The sequence below is a fragment of the Rousettus aegyptiacus genome, unplaced genomic scaffold (assembly GCF_014176215.1).
Source record: "Rousettus aegyptiacus isolate mRouAeg1 unplaced genomic scaffold, mRouAeg1.p scaffold_m13_p_16, whole genome shotgun sequence".
Taxonomy (NCBI): Eukaryota; Metazoa; Chordata; class Mammalia; order Chiroptera; family Pteropodidae; genus Rousettus; species Rousettus aegyptiacus.
In genome coordinates, this window is record NW_023416291.1 from 40,982,410 (window position 1) to 41,002,354 (window position 19,945).

Genomic DNA, 19,945 nt, shown 5'->3' on the forward strand with positions numbered 1-19,945 from the left:
CTGCAGAGACTTTCCAAATAAGATCCTAGTCACAGGTTCCAGGTGGATATATCTCCTGGGGGCCACTGTTTGACCCAGCGCACCAGCAAGGGCTGGCCCTCAGCCACATGGTCTAGACTGCCCCTCCTACTGTAGGCACCCATCAAGCTCAAAGCCAGTGGCCCTGAGTGGTCAGATCTCATAGACCAGCTTTTGAGAGTATTATCTGTGGCCTTGAATTCAGGAAAGGAAGCGTCCCTTTGGCCCACGACCATGGCCTGCCCACACTCTAAAGAAGGAGGCACACTTCCTGTCCAAAGAACAGCCACAGCCAGCTCACAAGGAGTGGGCCCAGACCTGGTTCTGCTTTTGGGCAGGTGACACTTCTCAATGCTGTTTCCTGCTGAGGCCAGGGGTCAGGGGTAGTCCAAGCCTTCCCCTAGTTCCCCAATTTGCAAGGCCTCATCTTCTTATGGGTTCAAGGGCTCAGTGCCAGAGGATCCTAGCCCCCTACTAATCCTCATTGGGCCCTAGGGCCTTCTAGATGATCAGGAAAGGAAAGAGACTGTCATCAGTGAAATGACAGCTCCGGCCTGGTGATGGGTCACTGTCCTTTCCTATGAGCCGACACAACCCAAGGAATATTGGCCACAAGTTGAAATTCCAACAGGAGTCAGATTCTAGAGCCAGATGCAGTCTCCCTCCCCAGGAAAACAAACTGCTGCTAATGAAAATAGTTTCTAGAGGGGGCAGAAATAGAAGAAAACATGGGTGTGAAAGAAGGGAGGAAACCCATTTGTGCGTGTTGTGCGTGTGCATGTGTCCTAAGCAAGGCTATAGACAGAAGACTGCCGTCCTGGAGAGATAGGCAGACGCATCCAGCAAGTCCCGGATCAGGGCTCTGGCGCTGCCACCCCTCGGGCACCAGCTGCCTCTGGCGCTCTAAAATAGGACGGGTTTGGATGAGGTTGACCTGCAGCCCCATCCAGCTCCCACACTCGGTGACATTGGATCCCATGAGAGACAAGCTCCTCCAGCCCCCATGGGTGTGGAGGAAGGCTCATGCCAGGCTCAGGTTCCTGCCAGGCCACCTCCCTCCTGTGGGGTCCCCAGCAGCATATAGCCTCTTCAGTTTTAGTACCTTGTCCATCAGCAGGAGCCATAGTGCCCACCCCAGAGAGACGGAAGGACTGAAGGTATTAAATCCCACACAATAGTGCTTGGAACGTTTGCCATCACTGCTGACAGTGTTGATAGTGTGGCTGCAGAGCTTCCTGGTCCGTGCCCCAGCACCCACACAGCCTTATGGGGCCATGTCCATCCAGTGTCCATCAACTGATAATGGATAAACAAAATGTGATGTGTCCACATATATAAGATATTACTCAGCTATAAAAAAGAATGAAGTTCTGATACGTACTACAACATAGCTCAACCTCAGAATCGTCGTGCCGAGAGAGAAGGCAGACATGCAGAATGATTCTATTTCTTTACAATTCTAGAAAATCCAAACTAAAGTGGGGCTGATCAGTGGCTGCTTTGGGCGGGGTGGTGAAGAGGAATGACACAGGGCCCAGGGAAGCTTTTTGGGGTGAGGGATATGTCCGTTGTCTTGATCATGGTGTTGGGTTCATGGGCGTTAACATGTGTCACAACTCATCAGATCACATGCTTTAAGTTTTTCATGCATCAATTAAACCTAATAAAGCTATTTTTAAAAATTATGTGGATTATGAAAGGATCCGGTTAAAACACATCGCATTGCATACTTTATGTGCAGTTTATCATGTATCAGTAATCAATAAAGCTGTAAAAAGAATAGCAAAATGAATCTCTTATATTCAGATTGTCAATTGGAGAAACATTTAATTGCTGGGGAGATGGTGGGAGCAGGGGGAGGTCTTCCTATATCATCAGTGAACACATGGGTACAATCGCTCCTGTTTGTACCCTGGGAGGGAGGTCCCACATGATGCCACCCGGGCTTCTGTGCAGCGGTCCCCCAGAATCTGGCCGGGGGAGCAGAAGTGGCCAACCCAGGTTCCTTATTTTTATAGATAGTAGTAGTAGTCATAAGAAGGGGAACATTTAGGGTGATCGTATTTGCAGCATTCGGTATGATTGTATTTACAACATTCAAGGTGACTATATTTATGACATTTAGGGCGATTATATGTACATATCGTTATTTACCTTGTGTTTAAAGAAGTTCATCCACAGCTGCCTTTACCATGGTAATAAATTCCTCTAGTACTATAAGGAAACAATATTAAAACGTAACATTTTACTTCTTCTTTTTCCTTTAATGACAGAGCTGTTGTTGAAAAATACCTGCTTGAAAAGTCTCGCCTGGTCTCTCAGGAAAAGGATGAGAGGTAGGACGAGGTCTCGGCAAGCCACCACGTCTGCCTTCCCTACAGAGGAGAGAGCAGACATCCTGAGAGGAGAGAGCAGACATCCTGAGATCGGGAAACTCCCCTGGGAGGTGGTGGCACAGCCCTCCGGGGAGCAAGGCCTGCCCTGTGGCCCTGAGCTTTATGCTCACACCTCAGAAGTCACTATTTTGTGTTTATTTTTGTGCCTCCCTGGGGCTTTTACCCTGAGTAGATGCTCAGATTCCTGCCATAAGTGGTTACATTAGAGGCATTTCTGATTGACCAGTGAGTGAGACATATGCCTAACCCTCCACCCCGACCCCTGAGAAATCTCACTGGAGCAGCTCATGTTTTGGGGTTTTTATTACGACATAATAAGAATCAACTTATTGTCTCAAATTTGTGTGGACTTGAGGTGCTTTTTCCTCCCTGGTCTCCAAAGCAACATTAGTAGTGATTTGAAGAGTAGCTGTTGCTTGGCCTCCAAAAATGACTTTTTTCCCCTAATTTTGACCCACAGGAACTACCACGTGTTTTATTACTTGTTACTTGGTGTCAGCGAGGAAGAGCAACAAGAATTTCAACTCAAGCAGCCTGAAGATTATTTCTACCTCAACCAGGTAAATAGCCCCAACCCGGGCCACAAATGCCGCCTCTGTTCCCCTCAGGCTGTTTACGTGCTTCTGGGAGGTCAGAGGCAGGCAGCTTTGGCCACCTCCAGCCCCAAAACCCGCTCCAGGGAGGCCAAGAGGAGACTGCATAAAGGGGCCCATTCATTCCCCGCATCCTGGGCACCGCCCCATCTGTTCCAGCCAAAATCCTTCTCACACACCACCCTCACTGGCCCAGAAATACCCAGAGTGTCACCAACTTTGTTTTCCAGCATAACTTGAAGATCGAAGATGGCGAAGACCTGAAGCATGACTTCGAAAGACTCAAGCAGGCCATGGAGATGGTGGGCTTCCTCCCTGCCACCAAGAAGCAGTAAGTGGGCTGGCCAGCCATCCTGTCATCTCCCACACGGTACTCCCAGATCTAACTGGTCACTCTGAGATATGACGGCTGCCCCAGCACTAAGGAGGGCAGCCCGGTGACTATAAACACATGGAAAGGGACTCTCATCTTAGTCATTGGGAGACGCCAGTTAAAACCTCAGGGGCTTTTGCCCAACAGCATTAAGATACTTAGCACTGTGGGACTGTACACTTAAAAATGGTAAAGAAGGTACATTCTATGTGACGTGTATTTTGCCACCATTAATTTTTGAAAACCGCAGAGGGTACTCTCCATACCTGCCGGACAGACAGCAGGAACTAGGAAGGTGCAAATCAGGCCACTCACTTTGGAAAACCATTTGGTCCTTTTTACTACAGTTACGCATGTACAACCAAATGCATACATTTGTTCACCCAACGATATGCACACGAATGCACACAGCAGCCTCCTTTATAATAGACCCAAAGCCTGGAAACCACCTCCAAATGCCAGGAGATTAAATAAATTAATAAATAAATGGCAATCTGATCCATATAGAGGTCAGCAAACTTCCTGGAGAGGGCCAGATAGTAGATATTTTCAGCTTCATGGGCCACAGGGTCACTGTTGCATGTTTTTCTTTGCATTTCATTTTCATTTTTAACGATACTTTAAAAACAACCAAAACTTAGTTCAGGGGCCATATAAAAACGAGCCCAAGTTTGCCAACTCCCAGACTACTCCGCACCTGGTAGTGGTTCTCATGGCAGGGGATTGGGAGTTTCTGTCCCCAAGGGGGACAGAGCCTTGTCTGGGGACATTTTCAGTTGTCACACACTACATGTATGTGGGAGGCAGGATGAGTGGAGGCCAGGGATGCTATTCAACATCACACAGTGCCCAGGACACCCTCCCCCTCAGCAAAGAATGGTCTGGCCCCAGATGCCAGCAGCGCTGAGGCTGACATGCTAGTCTGTAGCACTGAGGGTGAACACACCAAGTCTATGTGCAGTGACATGCATTGTACCTCCACATCACAGCTGTTCAGCGACAGTCCAGATACAAGTCCATATAATTTCATAGACATCAAGTTCACAGACAGTGTTAGACATCAGGACAGTAGTTTCTCTGTTGGATTGGATGGTTCCAGGGCCTGAAATGTTCTGTTGGTCTGAGTGAATGCTAGTTAACGAGGATCTATACCTTGTATGACAATTCATCTCTACACTTGGGAATCATGGGGGTTTTTTTGCATGCTGTGTCTCCATAAAAAAAAAAAATTTTAAGCATCCACAACAACAGAAGATTAGAGATATCTGTCTCCTAAGTCACATTCCACAGAGAGAGTCCCCCGGCAGAGGGATTCAGTGTTTTTCAAACTTCGTGTGTTCTGACTAGAACTTGATGGTGTTAAAAATTCAGCCCAGTTGCATGGAAGGTTCCGTCATCTAACAGTTGGATAAACCACACCAATTGAGGCTCCTTTTCTTTCCCAGGATTTTTTCTGTCCTCTCAGCCATCCTATACCTGGGCAACGTCACATACAAGAAGAGAGCCACGGGCCGAGATGAAGGCCTGGAGGTCGGGCCTCCCAGGGTGCTGGACACGTTGTCACAGCTCCTAAAGGTAACGCTTCCTGCCTTTAGCTACCGCGGGGCATGCCGGGCCAACGCAGAGCCTATGGCCTTGGAGGATCCAGAACTTTCTGCGTTGGCCATGCTTCTATAAACCCAGGCCTGCACTTACTTCCTCTCCACAATCTCGCCGTGTCCCTTCCTCATTTCTGAGGGACTCCCTCCTGGACAGGGTCACCTCCCACCTCTGTCCCTCATGTAAAAAGCTCTTTAAAACCATAATTTGGTCAGCGAGGTCATCTTCTCATTGCACCTGCCATCCCTTTGTCTGCCATCCCTTTGTCTGTTTCTCAACCCCAAAGACAATGTGAGGAGGTGTTTTTGGTTGTCACAACATGAGGGGCTACTGGTTTCTGGTAGGTAGAGACCAGGGATGCCACTTGACTTTAAATAATGCATAGAACACCCTCCACCCCCAACAAAGAATGGTCCAGCCCTGAGTGTCGGTATTGCCGAGGCTAAGAAGCCCTGTCCTCAGTCTTTCTGCTTTCAAAGCATGCATTCCCTTTGTAGCTCTTCTTAAAGAAGGAGCCCTGGCTTCTGTTGTGTTCAAGAAGATGAGTGAACACACGTACCCAGACTTAAGGCAGCTTCCCCTGCCCCAACTGTTGACCGCTGCTGGCTTGTGTAGGGGGCTTGGTAGTCAGGGAGGGACAAGCCCCTCACCAGCCCCTGCATGTAGGCTGGGAACAACTATACATGCAGGTCACTGGGCAACATGTGTGCCCAAGGACTACAGTGACACCCATACCTATGCAGCCATATACCCAGGGCTGTCAGCCATGGGCACTGAGCAAGCCTGTGGTGTGACCATTGTGAAATGCACTGAGCATAGCACACACTTCGCTGGTTGGCAGCCGTGAGGATGGGCTTTGGGCCCACTTTCTGGCATAGCTTCTGGGGGTCCTTCTGCCTTCCTCTGGCTTCAGGCCTTATCTCAATGACACGAGAACCCACTGGACAAGTTCTTCACCACCCCCTTATCTCCTCCTTGACCTTGAAACAGGTAAAGCGAGAAATCTTGGTGGAGGTTCTGACCAAAAGAAAAACAGTGACTGCCAATGACAAGCTCATCCTTCCCTACAGTCTCAGCGAGGTGAGCACTGCCCCGGTCTTGTGCAGGGCTCTGGGCCCCAAAACACGAGTGGAAAGAGATCCTTTGGAAACAGAGCGGGTGGTCTCTTTCCTGCACTGAAAGTGACAGAGAACTCTGGTTCCCATGTGAGCTCAGGCTCAGCACAGACCAGCTGAGACAGCACACTGCAGTCTAAGAGTCAGAACTTGTGCCACATGTATTCATCTCCGTGTTCCTGGCTCCCCTGTGGGCATGCTGGTTCTTACCAGCAGAGAACGTGAGACCTGCAACTCACAGGCCAAATCTGGCCCACTACCTGCTTTTGTAAATAAAGTTTTATTGGCATGGAGCCATGCCTGTTTGTTTACCGCTGCTTTCCTGCTGCAGCACAGAGCTGAGTAGTTGCAACAATGACCATCTGGCCTGCAAAACCAAGAATATTGATTCTCCGGCCATTTGCAGGAAAAAAATTGTCGCTCCCAGAACTAGAATATAACCTTTACAACCATTATGTGGGTCCCTAAATCTTGATAAGGCACCTCTCTCTGGCCTTTGCCTCGGTCTAGATGTTTGTGGTGTGTTTTTCTTGTGTTTTATTTCTCAAGAGCAATACTGACTACAGCTTGCAGCTTGGACGGCAGCAGGAAAGTACCTAGCCACTGAGGGGATTTTTAGCTGTTGGTGGAAGCTACTTGGGTAGCACAAATGGACACAGTCTGAGCGCCTAGGGGCAAAGGCACCCTGCAATTTTACGTGAAAGTTTCTGTAGAACCCCTCAAACCCAAGCAGCACCGCCGCCCCCTAGAAGCACCGTACTAAGTGAAAGACAGCAGGCATGGGGTTGTATCCCTCGCGGCTCCATTTTCATGGCTTCCTGAGAAAGAGAAAACCAAAAAAAAAGGAATTTCTTGTATGTAAACTAAACCTCCATAAACCTTTTAAAAAATGGTTAAAGCCAATTACTGCTTTTATAATTTTAGCCCCATGGTGTTCCCAGAACAGCAAGGGACCTAGCTTTGAAACTAGCTTGGCCTCCTGGCTAGTTTGCCCTCCCTGAATCTGCATTCTAACCTCATCAGTCCCCAGCTGGCACATGAGAAAGACTCGGCTGAACCACAGGCCCCTGGGTCAGGGCTTCGTGGTTCATGCTTTGGCATGCAAGGGCATCCGAGCTCACAGGGTGGTAAGCAAAGTGAGAAGGGGCATGTCAAATGAGTTGGATATTTAAAGCTACCGCCTCAACTTCCCCTGTGTGCAGACCTCGGGGTTGTGCAGTGCGGGGCCTGCCTTGCCGAGTTGTGACGCCCCCTCTGTACCCACAGGCCATCACCGCCCGCGACTCCATGGCCAAGTCTCTGTATAGTGCCCTGTTCGACTGGATTGTCCTGCGCATCAACCATGCCCTCCTCAATAAGAAAGACATGGAAGAGTCTGTCTCGGTGAGTGTCCTACCCCCAGCTCACCTGTCCGCCCAGCTATGCCAGGGGAGGCCATGCCCATGGTGCCACACAGGTGGATGGTCTGTGACGTTGGGAGCTAAGGCGGCTGTAGCCAGTGTCAGGCCAGAGTCCAGTTCCTCCTAGCCCAGAGAACAAGACAGGATACAATTCTCAGGGCCCAGCACAAAATGAAAACACTGGGCTTTTTGTTCAAGTATTACACGTTCCAAGGCAGCAACAGCAGAGCTTTCAGCCAAGCACAGGGCCCTTATGACCAAACAGGTGCTCCCATGGGGGAACCCACCAGTAACAACTGTTTCTTCTGTCTCTCCAGTGCTTGTCCATTGGGGTCCTTGACATCTTTGGGTTTGAGGACTTCGAGAGGAATAGTTTTGAACAGTTCTGCATCAACTATGCCAACGAGCAGCTCCAGTATTACTTCAACCAGCATATTTTCAAACTAGAGCAGGTAAGGAAGTGCCATCGTTACCCATCCAGCCTGACAGAGGATGGAATGAGCTAGAACTGGGATCTCCCTGGGGGCCCAGTTTGTCAGCAAACCTCCCCCAGAATTTTTCTCTGCAAAAAGGGAAAGTCCAGGAAAATCCCACCCAGCCTGGGATGAGGCAAACTGTCAGGGATATTTTTGGCCACAGGTCGTATTTATACCTTCTCTCTGCTCAAATGTGAAAGTTGTTTAATGGAAGAAATGGAGTTGCCTTATAAGAATTTCCTTTGGTCAATGATATCGATAATCTATATTATATGCCTTTTCACTACTAAATACTCAGCTACCTTTAGCCATATGTCACCCTGCATGTTGATGATTCTGATGGGGGAAATCAACTGATGAGTTATATAAACGTTTAGCTGATTTCACTATTACGCTTTCTGGCTGTCTGTCCATTGAGTTGTGAGGGAAGAGTAAAATACAGTGAATCGCAAAGATTTGGAAATACGGGGTTAAAGTAAGTATGTTATTAAAGTTATCTTCACCTGTTTCTTTTTACCTTTAGAATGTGGCTATCAGAAAATTCGAAGTTACATAGGTCACTTATATGGCTATTATAGACATTGCAGTTCCAGAGCAGGAACCCAACAGTCAAATCCAGCCCCACTACCTGTTTTTATAAACAAATCTTTATTGGCACATGAACATGCTCATTTATTTACATATCAAGTAACAGCAGTGGAACCAAGTAATTGTGACAGACACCACATAGCTCTTAAAGCTCAGCATACTTACAGCCTGGCCCTTTTAAAGAGAAAGTTTGTTGACTCCTGGGTGACTTTTAAGTACTATTTTAAGCTCCTTGCTCTGATAGATGTTTGAGAATGTACATTCTATTTCATAGTGCTAATTATTAACTTATGTAATAATCTTACACAATTATTAATGCATTTGTGTTGATATAATATATATTCTGTTACTTACACAGCTACATTTAAATGTGTACATGCATACATAAATATAACACATTTATATGTAACAAGCTATGTAATTGTTAGCACAACAATGAAATAATGAACTTATTGGATACCCCCCCAAACTGTGCAGGAGGAGTACCAGAGTGAAGGGATCTCATGGCACAACATCGACTACACAGACAACGTCGGCTGCATCCATCTGATTAGCAAGAAGCCCACTGGCCTCTTCTATCTGCTGGACGAAGAGAGCAAGTGAGTGTCCAGGGCCCGGTGCATCTGCACACCTGGGCACTTGGTCCATTTCTGTAGCCCTCAGAGCCTTACCCCAAATCCAAACACCCTGAGAACTTCTGAGTTTCTCAGATTCATTTGGCCATAAATCCTGACTTCACATTTGCAAAGTGCACGTATCATTCACCACAGAAATATTAACATGTGCAATAACTGAACTCTGAAATACACCAGCTTGGGAGTTATTGGGAGAGGATTATGGGACCTGTGTCTAGAATCTGGGCACAGGATTGGTGCACTCTTGCAAAGGGCAGTGTGTGGACTTGGGGGCCCAGACACCAGACTCTACCAAGCCTGGCATCCCTTGTCCACAGGATGTGGTGAAGGCTAGAAGGGATATTTATAAGGTGCCTCATGCTTGGTCACCCAGCTGTAGTCACTGGAATCTCAGTCACTAAATTTCACTTACCAAATTCATTTCCTGCAACTGCTGTAATAAATGACCACAAAGGGGACAGTGAAAAACAACCTGAAGGTCAGAAGTCCAAGATCACTATCAGTGGGCAGAACTCAGGGTGTCGGCAGGGCCATGCTCCCGCCCAGGTCTCTAGGGGAGAATCTTTCCTGCCTCCTTCAGCTTTTAGTGGCCCCAGGTATCCTTGGCTTGTGTCTGCATCACCTGAATCTCTGCCTTTGCAGTCATATCACTGTCTCTTCATCTTCTCTTCTTATAAAGATCCTAGTCACGTTGGGTTAGTGCCCACCCTTGTGACTTCCTTTTAACTTGATTACACCTGCGAAGACTCTATTTCCAAATAAGGTGACACTCATAGCTTCCAAGTATCAGGACATGTCTTTTATTTACACCTGTTTATTGGACCTTTGTGTGCTGCTGAGGCCTCTGTGGGGCTGGGGCAATTAGGCTCACCTCCTACCTCACATCAAATCCCCATCCAAGATGGGGACAAACTGGTTTATTCATACTAGAATCCAGGCAGAGAACCTTCAGATAAGAGAAAGGGCAGGGCATTAGGAACAGCTAAATTGTCACCCCCAGGAAACCCCCGGAGCTACACCTGGGGGAGGCATATGAGGAAGGGCCTGGCCCAGCAGGGTTCGAACTGTCTTTGTTTAAAATCTATCCATTTTGGTTTATCGTGGATTTTTTATATTTATTTATTTGGATTTTCTAAAATAGTGCATTAAAATGTTGTGTATACTGACAGCCATGTGAGCGGGATGCTCGCTGTCCACTCTCTTTCCCTGACACTAGAAAGATTTGCTTCATAGCTCAGCTACAGGACCTCCCCCTTTGCCCCCCACCCTTTAAGCCATGGGTGTTGGAATTCAGAAGCACGTCGTGCTGCTGTGTTTGCAGCAAGGCTGGGCACAGGTAGGTGGGTCAAAGCCGGCTACAGCATACCCTTCATGGGAGGCAGAAATAGCCAGGTACAATGGGTGCCTTATTCTGCCCCCATATCCCTCCCTCTAACAAGGAAGCCTGGACAAAATACCCTCCAAGACATAGCATCTAGGTACACACGGATCCAAGGCCAGAATGTCCTGGGATCATTCCTTGGAGCTGCCCATGATAGGCCTAGGTTCCTGTCTTACTGCTCTGCCTTACCGAGCTCACTCCCTTTGCCCTGGGCCCTTCATACTAGGCAGCAGGTTCCCAGCCCTCAGCTCCACCACCCAGAGCATCCTGAGCACTGACCACCCACCCATCTTGGCAGTGGAAGGCCTGCAAGCTGCCATGCAGAACAGGTGATCGACCACTGTTCTTGGAGCTAATGATTTTGAATTTTCACCCCAGCTTCCCCCACGCCACGAGCCAGACCCTGCTGGCTAAGTTCAAACAGCAGCATGAAGACAACAGGTACTTCCTCGGCACCCCCGTCATGGAGCCTGCGTTCATCATTCAGCACTTTGCAGGGAAGGTGAAATATCAGATCAAGGTATGTGTCAGGCCTGGGAGGCCTGAAAGGGATCACGTTGGTGACCTGGAGGCCCCTTCCTATTGGCACTTTCTCTGTCCATCCCCTTTATTAGTTGTGCCAGGAGAGCTGCCAGGGTGCTCGGACCCAGCCCCAAATACCTGAGCCCAAATCGCCAGCCCAAATCCCCAGCCCCAAGTCATTAGCTCCACAAGCAGGAGAAAACACTCTCTGTTGTTGTGATGGGTTCCACCCCACCACTAGCCCTTCCAGTGCTGGCACTGAGTGACTGCCCACCTCTGCTCCCACCAGGACTTCCGGGAGAAGAACATGGACTACATGCGGCCGGACATTGTGGCGCTCCTGCGGGGCAGTGACAGCTCCTATGTGCGGGAGCTCATCGGCATGGACCCAGTGGCCGTGTTCCGCTGGGCTGTGCTCCGGGCTGCTATCCGGGCCATGGCCGTGCTCCGGGAGGCCGGGCGCCTGCGGGCCGAGAGGGCTGAGAAGGCTGCAGGTAGAGGAAGCCCTGTGTCACCTTCGAGAGGGGGACATTCAGAGTTCATTTTAAAGTGCACCTTTCAGTGACAGTTAGCATATTCACAATGGTGTGTAGCCACCACCTCTGCCTAGTTCCAGAGCTCTTTTGTCGTTCCAAACAGAAACTACCAGGTTATAATTTGACCTTATCCCCCTCACAAGGCGGGAAGGTGTGTCTCCGTTTTTTCTTTGACAGCCTGAGGCCCAGAACAACTAAGTAGCTCCTTAGGGCCCCTGAGCCCCAGACATCAGCTGCGTGGCTCTGTTTTTTGAAGAGCATTGATTAAAAGGAGGACCACAAGGATAGGCCTTATGAGAAGTAGGAGTAAATGGTGCTATTTAGGGCTCAGACACTTCAGTTCCCTGCTCTACCCACATTTGAGTATCAGGCCATGTTTTTAAGATAGGTTCAAGTCAGGATCGCAGCTTCATGAAAAAGACAAAGGCCTTTGAGCTCCAGGCGAACCCACCCCCCAAATCCATCTTATCTGTGTCCCTGGCAGGTCTGGGCAGCCCTGGCCCCCGAAGTCCCCTGGGAGAGCTGCATAGAGGAGCCAGCACCCCATCAGAAAAGTTGTACCGGTGAGCGAGACCTTGATTTGTCCCAACCATAGCCAGTAGGCAGCAGCGTTATTTAAAACGATGCCAGAAAGCCCACACCCTGAGCCCAGGTTGGGGTTGACCTTATGCAGAAGTCACTTGAACCAGAAAGACCCAGAAGCAAACATCTGGCTGCCGCTTTCCTACACCCAGAAAGGCAGTCCTCACTTGGTGTGTCATCTGCTTTAGGAATACTTGGGGCAGCTCAGTTTACAAAGGATCCTTTTAATGGCCAGGTTGTGGCCATTGGTGGATGGGGCCAAGGGGCCACTGGTCCTGCTGAGAGACAGACTTGATTTAAGGGCACTTCCTCTCTCAGCCCAGCCAGCATGTCCCAAAAGAGGATCTGCTAAGCTACTTCATTTACAGTCAGAAACACTGACATTTCCTTGTTGCACATAAAAATGACGTGGGGTGTTTTGTGGCCTTTTAGCAATTACCGAGGGCCCTTCACATACCCCAGTTTGTACTAAGTGTAAAAGTGAGCTGGCATGTGCACCCAGGAAGGTGGGGTGAAAAAGGCCACACACCATTCAGTCATCTGCAGCAATGACAAAGCCAGAAGAGGGGCCAGTTGAGCTACACGAGACTGGAGAGGTGTATTAGCAGTGTGTTCAACACATGCCAAGGCCCTAGAGTAACCAAGTCCCTGACTTTTTTCTCAAGACTCACAAATGCCCTTGGTAATAAAAACTTCAAATGCATAAAAGTGTGTATGTGAAGGTAGAACTAGCACCCGAGTAAGTGGCTGAATGCCGTTTGTCTGAAAGCATGGTGTCTCGATTTCCTGCTTTTAAAAAGGTGTGTTTTTATGTCAGCTTTTTCATCCAAAAGGGGCAAGCAGGGGGAGAAAAAAGAAGTGTTCCCCCACCCATTTGTTTGTGGAGTTTTTTATTTTTATTATTATTTTTTTTTTTCCTGCAAAGACTGAGTTTGGCCCCTGACCGGCAGTCACTGATGGGATGTCATTCTTCCCAGAGCCATGTCCCCGGGCTGTGGGTCCCACCCAGGAGAGCATTTAGTTTATACAGATTCTCCCTTTCAGCTGCTCAATGCTAGATTTCTCAGTTGACGGCTCTGAGGAGTTCGATATTAACGCTTTTGAGGACATCTTTGCTTTCTATGAAAGCAAGAAGTAAGTAGAGCGAGGGCCTTCGAACCCAAGACCAGGGAGGCACAACAGAGGAGCCAGCGTCCCGAGGCACTCGGCGCAGTGTCCAGGGCCAGGAGAGAGGGGTTTAGCGAGCCAAGGGGCTTCAGGTCCTGGCAGGGAAGGGGCACTTTGAGCATATTCAGCCAAGTTGGGGGGTTAGGGGCCGGAGCCATGGGCCTTTTCTGGAACCCTGGCCACTGCACTGACTGCTCAGGGTGTGGAAGTGAATGTGACCACCCTGTTGTCTTTGCTCCCCGTGCCTCCCTGGAGGGCGAGGGAGTGGAGGTAAGTACAGCCATCAAGCTCAGGCATGGTGCATGGAACACAGGAGGGGCTGCCGGTCGGGGTCTTTCCAGGCCAACTGCCCAGAGCTTAAACATGCATTTGAAATAACTGGAATGAGATTTTTAAAACAGAAACAAAGCAAAAACCTCGAACCTCTCATCTTCATCCTACAGCTAGTCATTGCTACCTCGCTTCCCAAAGTTCTGTCAGAGACATTTGTCATGTAGATGTCCTTCACAAATACTCATTTTCAGAGCATTTGATTTTCACCTCTAAGCCATTCTCATTGTCACACATGGGTGTCAGAGTTTGGGCCTAGAAGGGATGCAGACCTAAACCTGAAACCTGAACCTACAGTCATTGAACAAAACCGAGCCAATAAGATTGAACTCTCTGGGTTAAAGCTCTCCCTTGGCCATCATGTGCACCACAGGGGTTGAGCAGCGTCCCTGACCTTCACCCACCAGGTGCCAGTAACATCCCCCTCTCTTCCCCCTGCTCATGACAGCCAAACAGCATCTCCCTAGCTGAGAACCACTGTGTGAATTTGAATTTATTCCTCCCAGGGCCTTTCTTGAAGCTGACAAGGAAGCTGACATGTAGCCATAGAATCAAGAGAGGCTGATCTACTTCCCACAGAGAGCCCCCCTTCTATTTTCAGCACCCCCCTGATGCTTTTCACAGATTCCAAAAGACTCTTCAATATGAGACCTTTTTCAGTGATCTGAGAAACCTCACATTGCAATATCCATTTGGCCTGAAGCGGCACTCCCAGAGAAGGGGAGCCTCCTTGGAATGGGGGCCACTCCTGGCCAAACCCCACGCCCCCATCTTCTCAGTACAGGAGGGAGAGGCAGTGGTTAGCAGGCTCCCCTAGCTGCATGTTTTGGCTCCAGTGGCCTGGGGACAGTCCTAACTGTGCCAGGGACCCCGAGGTGGCAGCCCACTGCTCTAACTCAGTCTCTTCTCTGTCACTGCGCCTCCCCCACCCCTTCACTCAGCGATTTGCATGATCAAATCATCAAGACCATCAAAGGATTGCCCTGGCAGGGTGAGGACCCCCGTAGGCTTCTCCAGTCCCTCAGTCGGCTCCAGAAACCCCACACCTTCGGCCTGTGAGTGCCCCCAAGGTTACGGGTGCCCCCCAAAAAGTGCAGCGACCGCCTCCCTCGCTCCTGGGACCTGTAACCTGCTGAATTGGCTGCTACAAATGCTGTGCTCTGTCTCGTAGTTTGTTCTCACACCAGCTGTCAGTCAGTGGCCGTCATACGCCCACCCCAGTGTCTATGGTATGGCCCAAATCCCCGCCAGCTCCCCAGTGCCCAACACAGCTTCACAGGAAAACGCCTCCCACAAAGTGTCTAATTCTCTACCCTTAAACATGCAGAGCAAGGCTTGCTCCCTTCCCTCCTTTTGCCACTGTGAGCTCATAAAGAAGCCATCGGAAGTGAGGCATGTGATTTTTAGCCCTCCTTTGTGAGGAGAGCGGCGTGACGTGGTAGAAAGGGCCCAGAAGCCACATAACTGGGTTTGGACCCAGACTCCTCCTTTCTCACTCACCTCATGGCCTGAGTGCTCTGAGCATTTGGTCTCCATCTGCAAACGCAGGGGTGATGATTTTCATGCCCACAGCGCCAGGCAGACACTCAGAGCTGGCTGAGGGCACAGCTTGTACCCACGAGGGAGCCAGTTTCCAAATTCATTTTTATTAGGCCTTACTCTACCCCATGGGGATTAAGATGAAACCTGACACACATAGAACCTCACAGCTGCAAATTCTGCAGATCCGTGAGGCCCTGTCTCCTCGGCTGCTCTTAAAAATGAGCCAAGCTGCAATTTTTAAAAAAACTTTTTTCTTTTGTTTCCATAGTGTCTGAGAGTGTAGAGACTGTTCCCCCTTCCTCGGCCAAAAGATCAGCTTTCATTTTTAACTTTGCTCCCATGCGAGTCCAAACAGCACTCCTACCCAGGCCCTATTTCGTTTTTTTGCAGGGCAGACCCCTGCCCTGCTGCTGGCTCTGTGGGCCTGCTTCAAGTTTGCCAACATGTAGCAAATAGAGCTAGGACACCTGGCAGGTGTTGGAAACTTGCAGGGTCCCTCAAAGCTCTGTTCAAGGTATCCCTTTCATTTTGTGAGATCCCTCACCTCCCCCATAGCTGGCCCTGTGGAGATGCATGTTCCGCCATGTAGATTACCAGCACGCCCCCTCCTGCTCTCTGGACATCTAGGTGGCCCCCGGATCAGATGCTCCTGTAACCCGGGAAAGTCACTGTGCACAGACTGTAGCAGAAGCACCCTGCTGGGTCCTTGGAGAGGTGGTAGCGGCTGCCTCGTTGCACTTGTGCGTCTCGACTCTCTGCTCTCTGCTCCTGCTCCGTCTAACCTGCCAAGCGTGGCTTGCTGAACTAACCCAGATCTAGACCCATGTTCCTTCTGTTCACAAAACCATTTTTAATATTTTGACAGGAAAAGTAAAGGTACCAAACAAAAGCAGATCATTCCAAAGGTAAACACGTGATGCCGTCTAACGCCACCTTGCTTTTGCCCGTCTTAGAGCTCCTGGCTCAAGTCAGTTTCTGGAAAATTGGGGTGGGGAGGGAGGGCTTTTAACTTCTCTGGCTTCCTTCCTTCCTCTCTTTTCTCTCTTCTCCCCCCACACCCCCCCCCAAAAATGTTACCTGTTGAGATGATTTGGAGGTATCTTTCTTTGGGTTTCTTAAAACCGGAATTTGTACAAGTGAGGCATAGAGGAGAACTCCTGTGATAAGCCTGAGAGGGGCCAGAGGAAGGACTAAACGAGGAGGTACGCTCAGCCTGGTTGATGGGGAGCCCAGAAACGTGAACAGCACCACAGAGTTTATGCTGCTCAGAGGCAACAGACCCTTCTGCCCTACCTCACATCAGGGGTTTTTAGCCAGGAGCCACTTCCAGGGGATGCAACTCCTGGGTGTCCAGGGAGAGGAAGTCCTTCAGCTAGGATGGTCCTTCCAGGCAGCCAAGACCCCAGCAGCCAGCCAGGGGTAATAGGCTTTCAGGTATTCTGTCCCATTTTCATGTACAGCATGTGGACAGATTATGAAGTTTGTAGAAGAATAAGAGCAGCCCCTAGTCTGGTCAGCAGAGGAGACAGTGAGATTCCCTCACTGGCCACACAGGGTTGGCACTCCTTGGGCTGTGCAGAGGGAAGGCTATGCTCCATGGCCCTTGTCTTCCAGTATTTGGGCTGCAAAAGAAGCTGTAATCAGCTCTCGTGGAGTTGGTGCTGTTCACAAGGCACAGCCCAGGCACAGTCCCAGCGGCCCACCTACCTCAACCCTCCAGCAGCACAGTCCTGAGACAGATCCAAGAGCGGCCACCCCCAGGGGCTTTGTCTTAGCTCCAGGATCAGTGCCTCCTGTTGGCACCTGTTGGGGCCCCAGGAGGGCAGGCCGGACCCTGTGTGTCTGTCCTAGAATCTGCTGGACTCCAAGTCCCTGAAGCTCATCATCAGCATGACCCTGCACGACCGCACCACCAAGTCACTGCTGCACCTGCACAAGAAGAAGAAGCCACCAAGCATCAGCGCCCAGTTCCAGGTGGGTGGCGCAACACTCATGTGGCTCTGACAAAACAAACATGGGGAGCTGATCATTTCCCCGGGATTCCCAAACCTGGCACTGCTTGACATTTGGGGTCAGATGGATCATTCATTCTCCTGGGTAGGGACCGTCCCGTGCATTGTGGAATGTTGACAAGCATTGCTGGCCTCCACCCACCCATAACACTCTCCAGTCGTGGCATCCAAAAAATCTCCAGATATTGTGAAATGCGCCTGCGGGGATAGAATGACCCCTGGTTAAGAACCACCAAGTTAAAAAATATCCCGAGTCAATATGTGAATTAATGTAACTACTGAACCTTAGGTCATGTTTCCCTTTTTCACCCTGGCTGCTAGGAAGCTTGGGGATACTTTTTTTTAGGGGTTCCAGTAGCTGCTGGCCCTCACATTAGGTTCTTTATTTCTCCCTTTCCTCAGTCAGAGTCTTCTGTTCCTACCTCAGCTTTTTTTTTTTTTCTTTCTTTAATTGCAATTACCTCATGTAGGGGCTCACACAAATCCTTTTTGGAAACAGTAGGCCAGAGACCAAAATCATGCCATCCATGGTCCTTTCTGAACTGACACGTGTTTTAAATCCCTAGAAGTTTATCTGGTCTGGCCCTCTACCCCACCCCACTTTCCATGTGAAGCAAAGATGAGGTCTGAGCAACCCTGGGAAGATGGTGGCCCTTAGCCACAGGGATGCCACAGCTCCCTCAGGGGCTCCCTGGGTCAGCTCAGCCTCCAATCAGAATGTCCTTCTGTACCCTCTGGTGGTGCAGGCAGGTGACCTGGACCCCCTCCCACCGAAAGGCATGCCTCGGGAGATCCCAGAAGAACACCTTTTCTCTCTTTCCCCAGACATCCCTTAACAAGCTCCTGGAGGCGCTGGGGAAGGCAGAGCCCTTCTTCATCCGCTGCATTCGCTCCAACGCTGAGAAGGTGAGGGGCTCCCGCATCCCGAGGAGGTGAAGGCCAAGGTCAGGTGGTCACAGGGTTGCTGGGGTTGGCGCAAGGCCTCAAAGAACTAAGTGTTCCCAAGTGTTTGGCGTGCCATGGCTGGCAGGAGGCAACAAGGGCAGCCACGAGTGGGGACGTCCTCTGGAACATGGAGGGGCCCCAGAGCAGGTTTGCTCGAGGAGGGACAGGTCAGGGTTGCTCTTTAGATACAACCCAAAAACGGGCAGTACAGAATGTACCGGAAGGGAGGGATTGAGGTTGTATAGCAGGAGCACAGAGCCCAATGCTCATCCAGAAGTTTCTGGAAAGACAGAGCACTGAGGGGCCCCTACAGCAGGCTCAGCCCTAGCTGCTCTGCTTCTTTCATCCACGTGATCCACTGGGACTTTACCGGGGGCCATATGAGATCTGGGCTTCTTCTCTAGTGCAAGTGACACGTGGGCAGGGGACCCTGGTGGCTCTGTTTTCCCAGCCCCTTTATCTCTACTCTTTCTGTTGCCCTGGCTTGCCCTGCTCCTGGGACGTTCTGCTGATGACCAGTCTGCCCTCTCCCGGCAGGTTCCACAGCTTCTGCCCACTCAGCAGGGACCCTAAGTCTTGCCCTCTCCTCCTCTCCCTTCCTACCTCCCACTTCCCCCAGTACTGTCTCAGAGAAGCTCTCTAGCCCCCATTCCTTTGGCAGTAGAATCTGGCCCCTCTTCTTCCACTAGAGATTTCTCCACTTTGGGCAATTGGAAACACTCCCTCGGCACCTGCTCTGGGCAAGGGCTGTGTCAGCAGGTATTTTTTGCCATGGGGTAGGGGGCATCCTGTGTGTTATAGGGTGTTGAGCGGCATCCCTGGCCTCAAGAGCCCACCAGACACTGGAAACACCTGCTGCCCAGTCATGACAACCTCCTCATGCCATTCCCTCCCCTCCATTCACTTAAAATAACATCCACCAGTGTGGAGGCCAGGCCCCTGAGCTTCAGACTTGGAACCCCCTGAACCAGCATCATTCCTAGCCCCTCCTCCCCATCACTCCTACAGCAGGTATCTCCCTCATCCCTGTCAGCCCTCAGCCTCCCCCTCCTTCTCTGGGCCTTCACTCAGCTTTTCCCACCTTTCTTAGCCCTTAACACTCAGCCCAGGGTGCCCTCTCCTGTGACACCTCCAACCGACCCGAGTAGGATTCACCCCCTTTATGCATCCATGTGGCTCCCACGCCCACAGTATCTCTCCATCAAATCCCTAGTACTTATCTCAACACCTGACAGTAGGAGTGGTACCTTAGGAGAGAACTCTTTGTAGCACATCATTTTGGATTAGGGTAAGAAGTAGCATCTGTCTCCTGGACACCAGAGATTAGATCAGATGCCAGGCTTTCTAGAAAAGATGAGTGCCCTGAGCATTGCTGCTGACTGGTTTCGTCTCTTTTTTCCAAAAAGAACATTTAGAGCAAGGAAAGGTGGATCCTCAGGTGCACATAGCTGATATGCAGGGAACAGTCCCAGACCGGCCAGGGCCCACGTGTGTGCCCAGACCATGTCCATTTCTAGAATTCTATGGGACCTTGTTTCACAGATCCCCCTCTCCAGCCACCTGTAGGCTTGGGCACCTGCCCTGATCACTCACATGCCGTTTCAGAGAGAGCTGTGCTTTGACGATGAGCTGGTGCTGCAGCAGCTGCGCTACACGGGCATGCTGGAGACTGTGCGGATCCGGAGATCGGGCTACAGTGCCAAGTACACATTCCAGGTAAGCTGAACGTGTGTGG

The 19,945-nt window shown here is 50.2% G+C and overlaps 1 protein-coding gene across 9 annotated transcripts in view; it reads left to right on the plus strand.

Moving 5' to 3' along the window:
* Positions 1-19,945, plus strand: part of MYO9B (myosin IXB) — a 76,137-nt gene that overhangs the window by 39,275 nt on the left and 16,917 nt on the right. For 5 of the 9 annotated variants that reach the window (XM_016157699.2, XM_016157691.2, XM_016157693.2 and 2 more), the window contains exons 4-20: positions 2,292-2,354; positions 2,875-2,974; positions 3,238-3,338; positions 4,826-4,955; positions 5,970-6,059; positions 7,361-7,477; positions 7,812-7,946; positions 9,036-9,157; positions 10,953-11,094; positions 11,386-11,590; positions 12,117-12,195; positions 13,259-13,348; positions 14,653-14,766; positions 16,119-16,158; positions 17,105-17,227; positions 18,091-18,171; positions 19,816-19,926. In XM_016157699.2, the coding sequence (XP_016013185.2) occupies positions 2,292-2,354; positions 2,875-2,974; positions 3,238-3,338; positions 4,826-4,955; positions 5,970-6,059; positions 7,361-7,477; positions 7,812-7,946; positions 9,036-9,157; positions 10,953-11,094; positions 11,386-11,590; positions 12,117-12,195; positions 13,259-13,348; positions 14,653-14,766; positions 16,119-16,158; positions 17,105-17,227; positions 18,091-18,171; positions 19,816-19,926 (1,843 nt within the window). The remainder of the gene's footprint in view (positions 1-2,291; positions 2,355-2,874; positions 2,975-3,237; positions 3,339-4,825; positions 4,956-5,969; positions 6,060-7,360; positions 7,478-7,811; positions 7,947-9,035; positions 9,158-10,952; positions 11,095-11,385; positions 11,591-12,116; positions 12,196-13,258; positions 13,349-14,652; positions 14,767-16,118; positions 16,159-17,104; positions 17,228-18,090; positions 18,172-19,815; positions 19,927-19,945) is intronic. The other 4 variants (XM_036233900.1, XM_016157701.2, XM_036233901.1 and 1 more) reach the window with 3 other exon arrangements.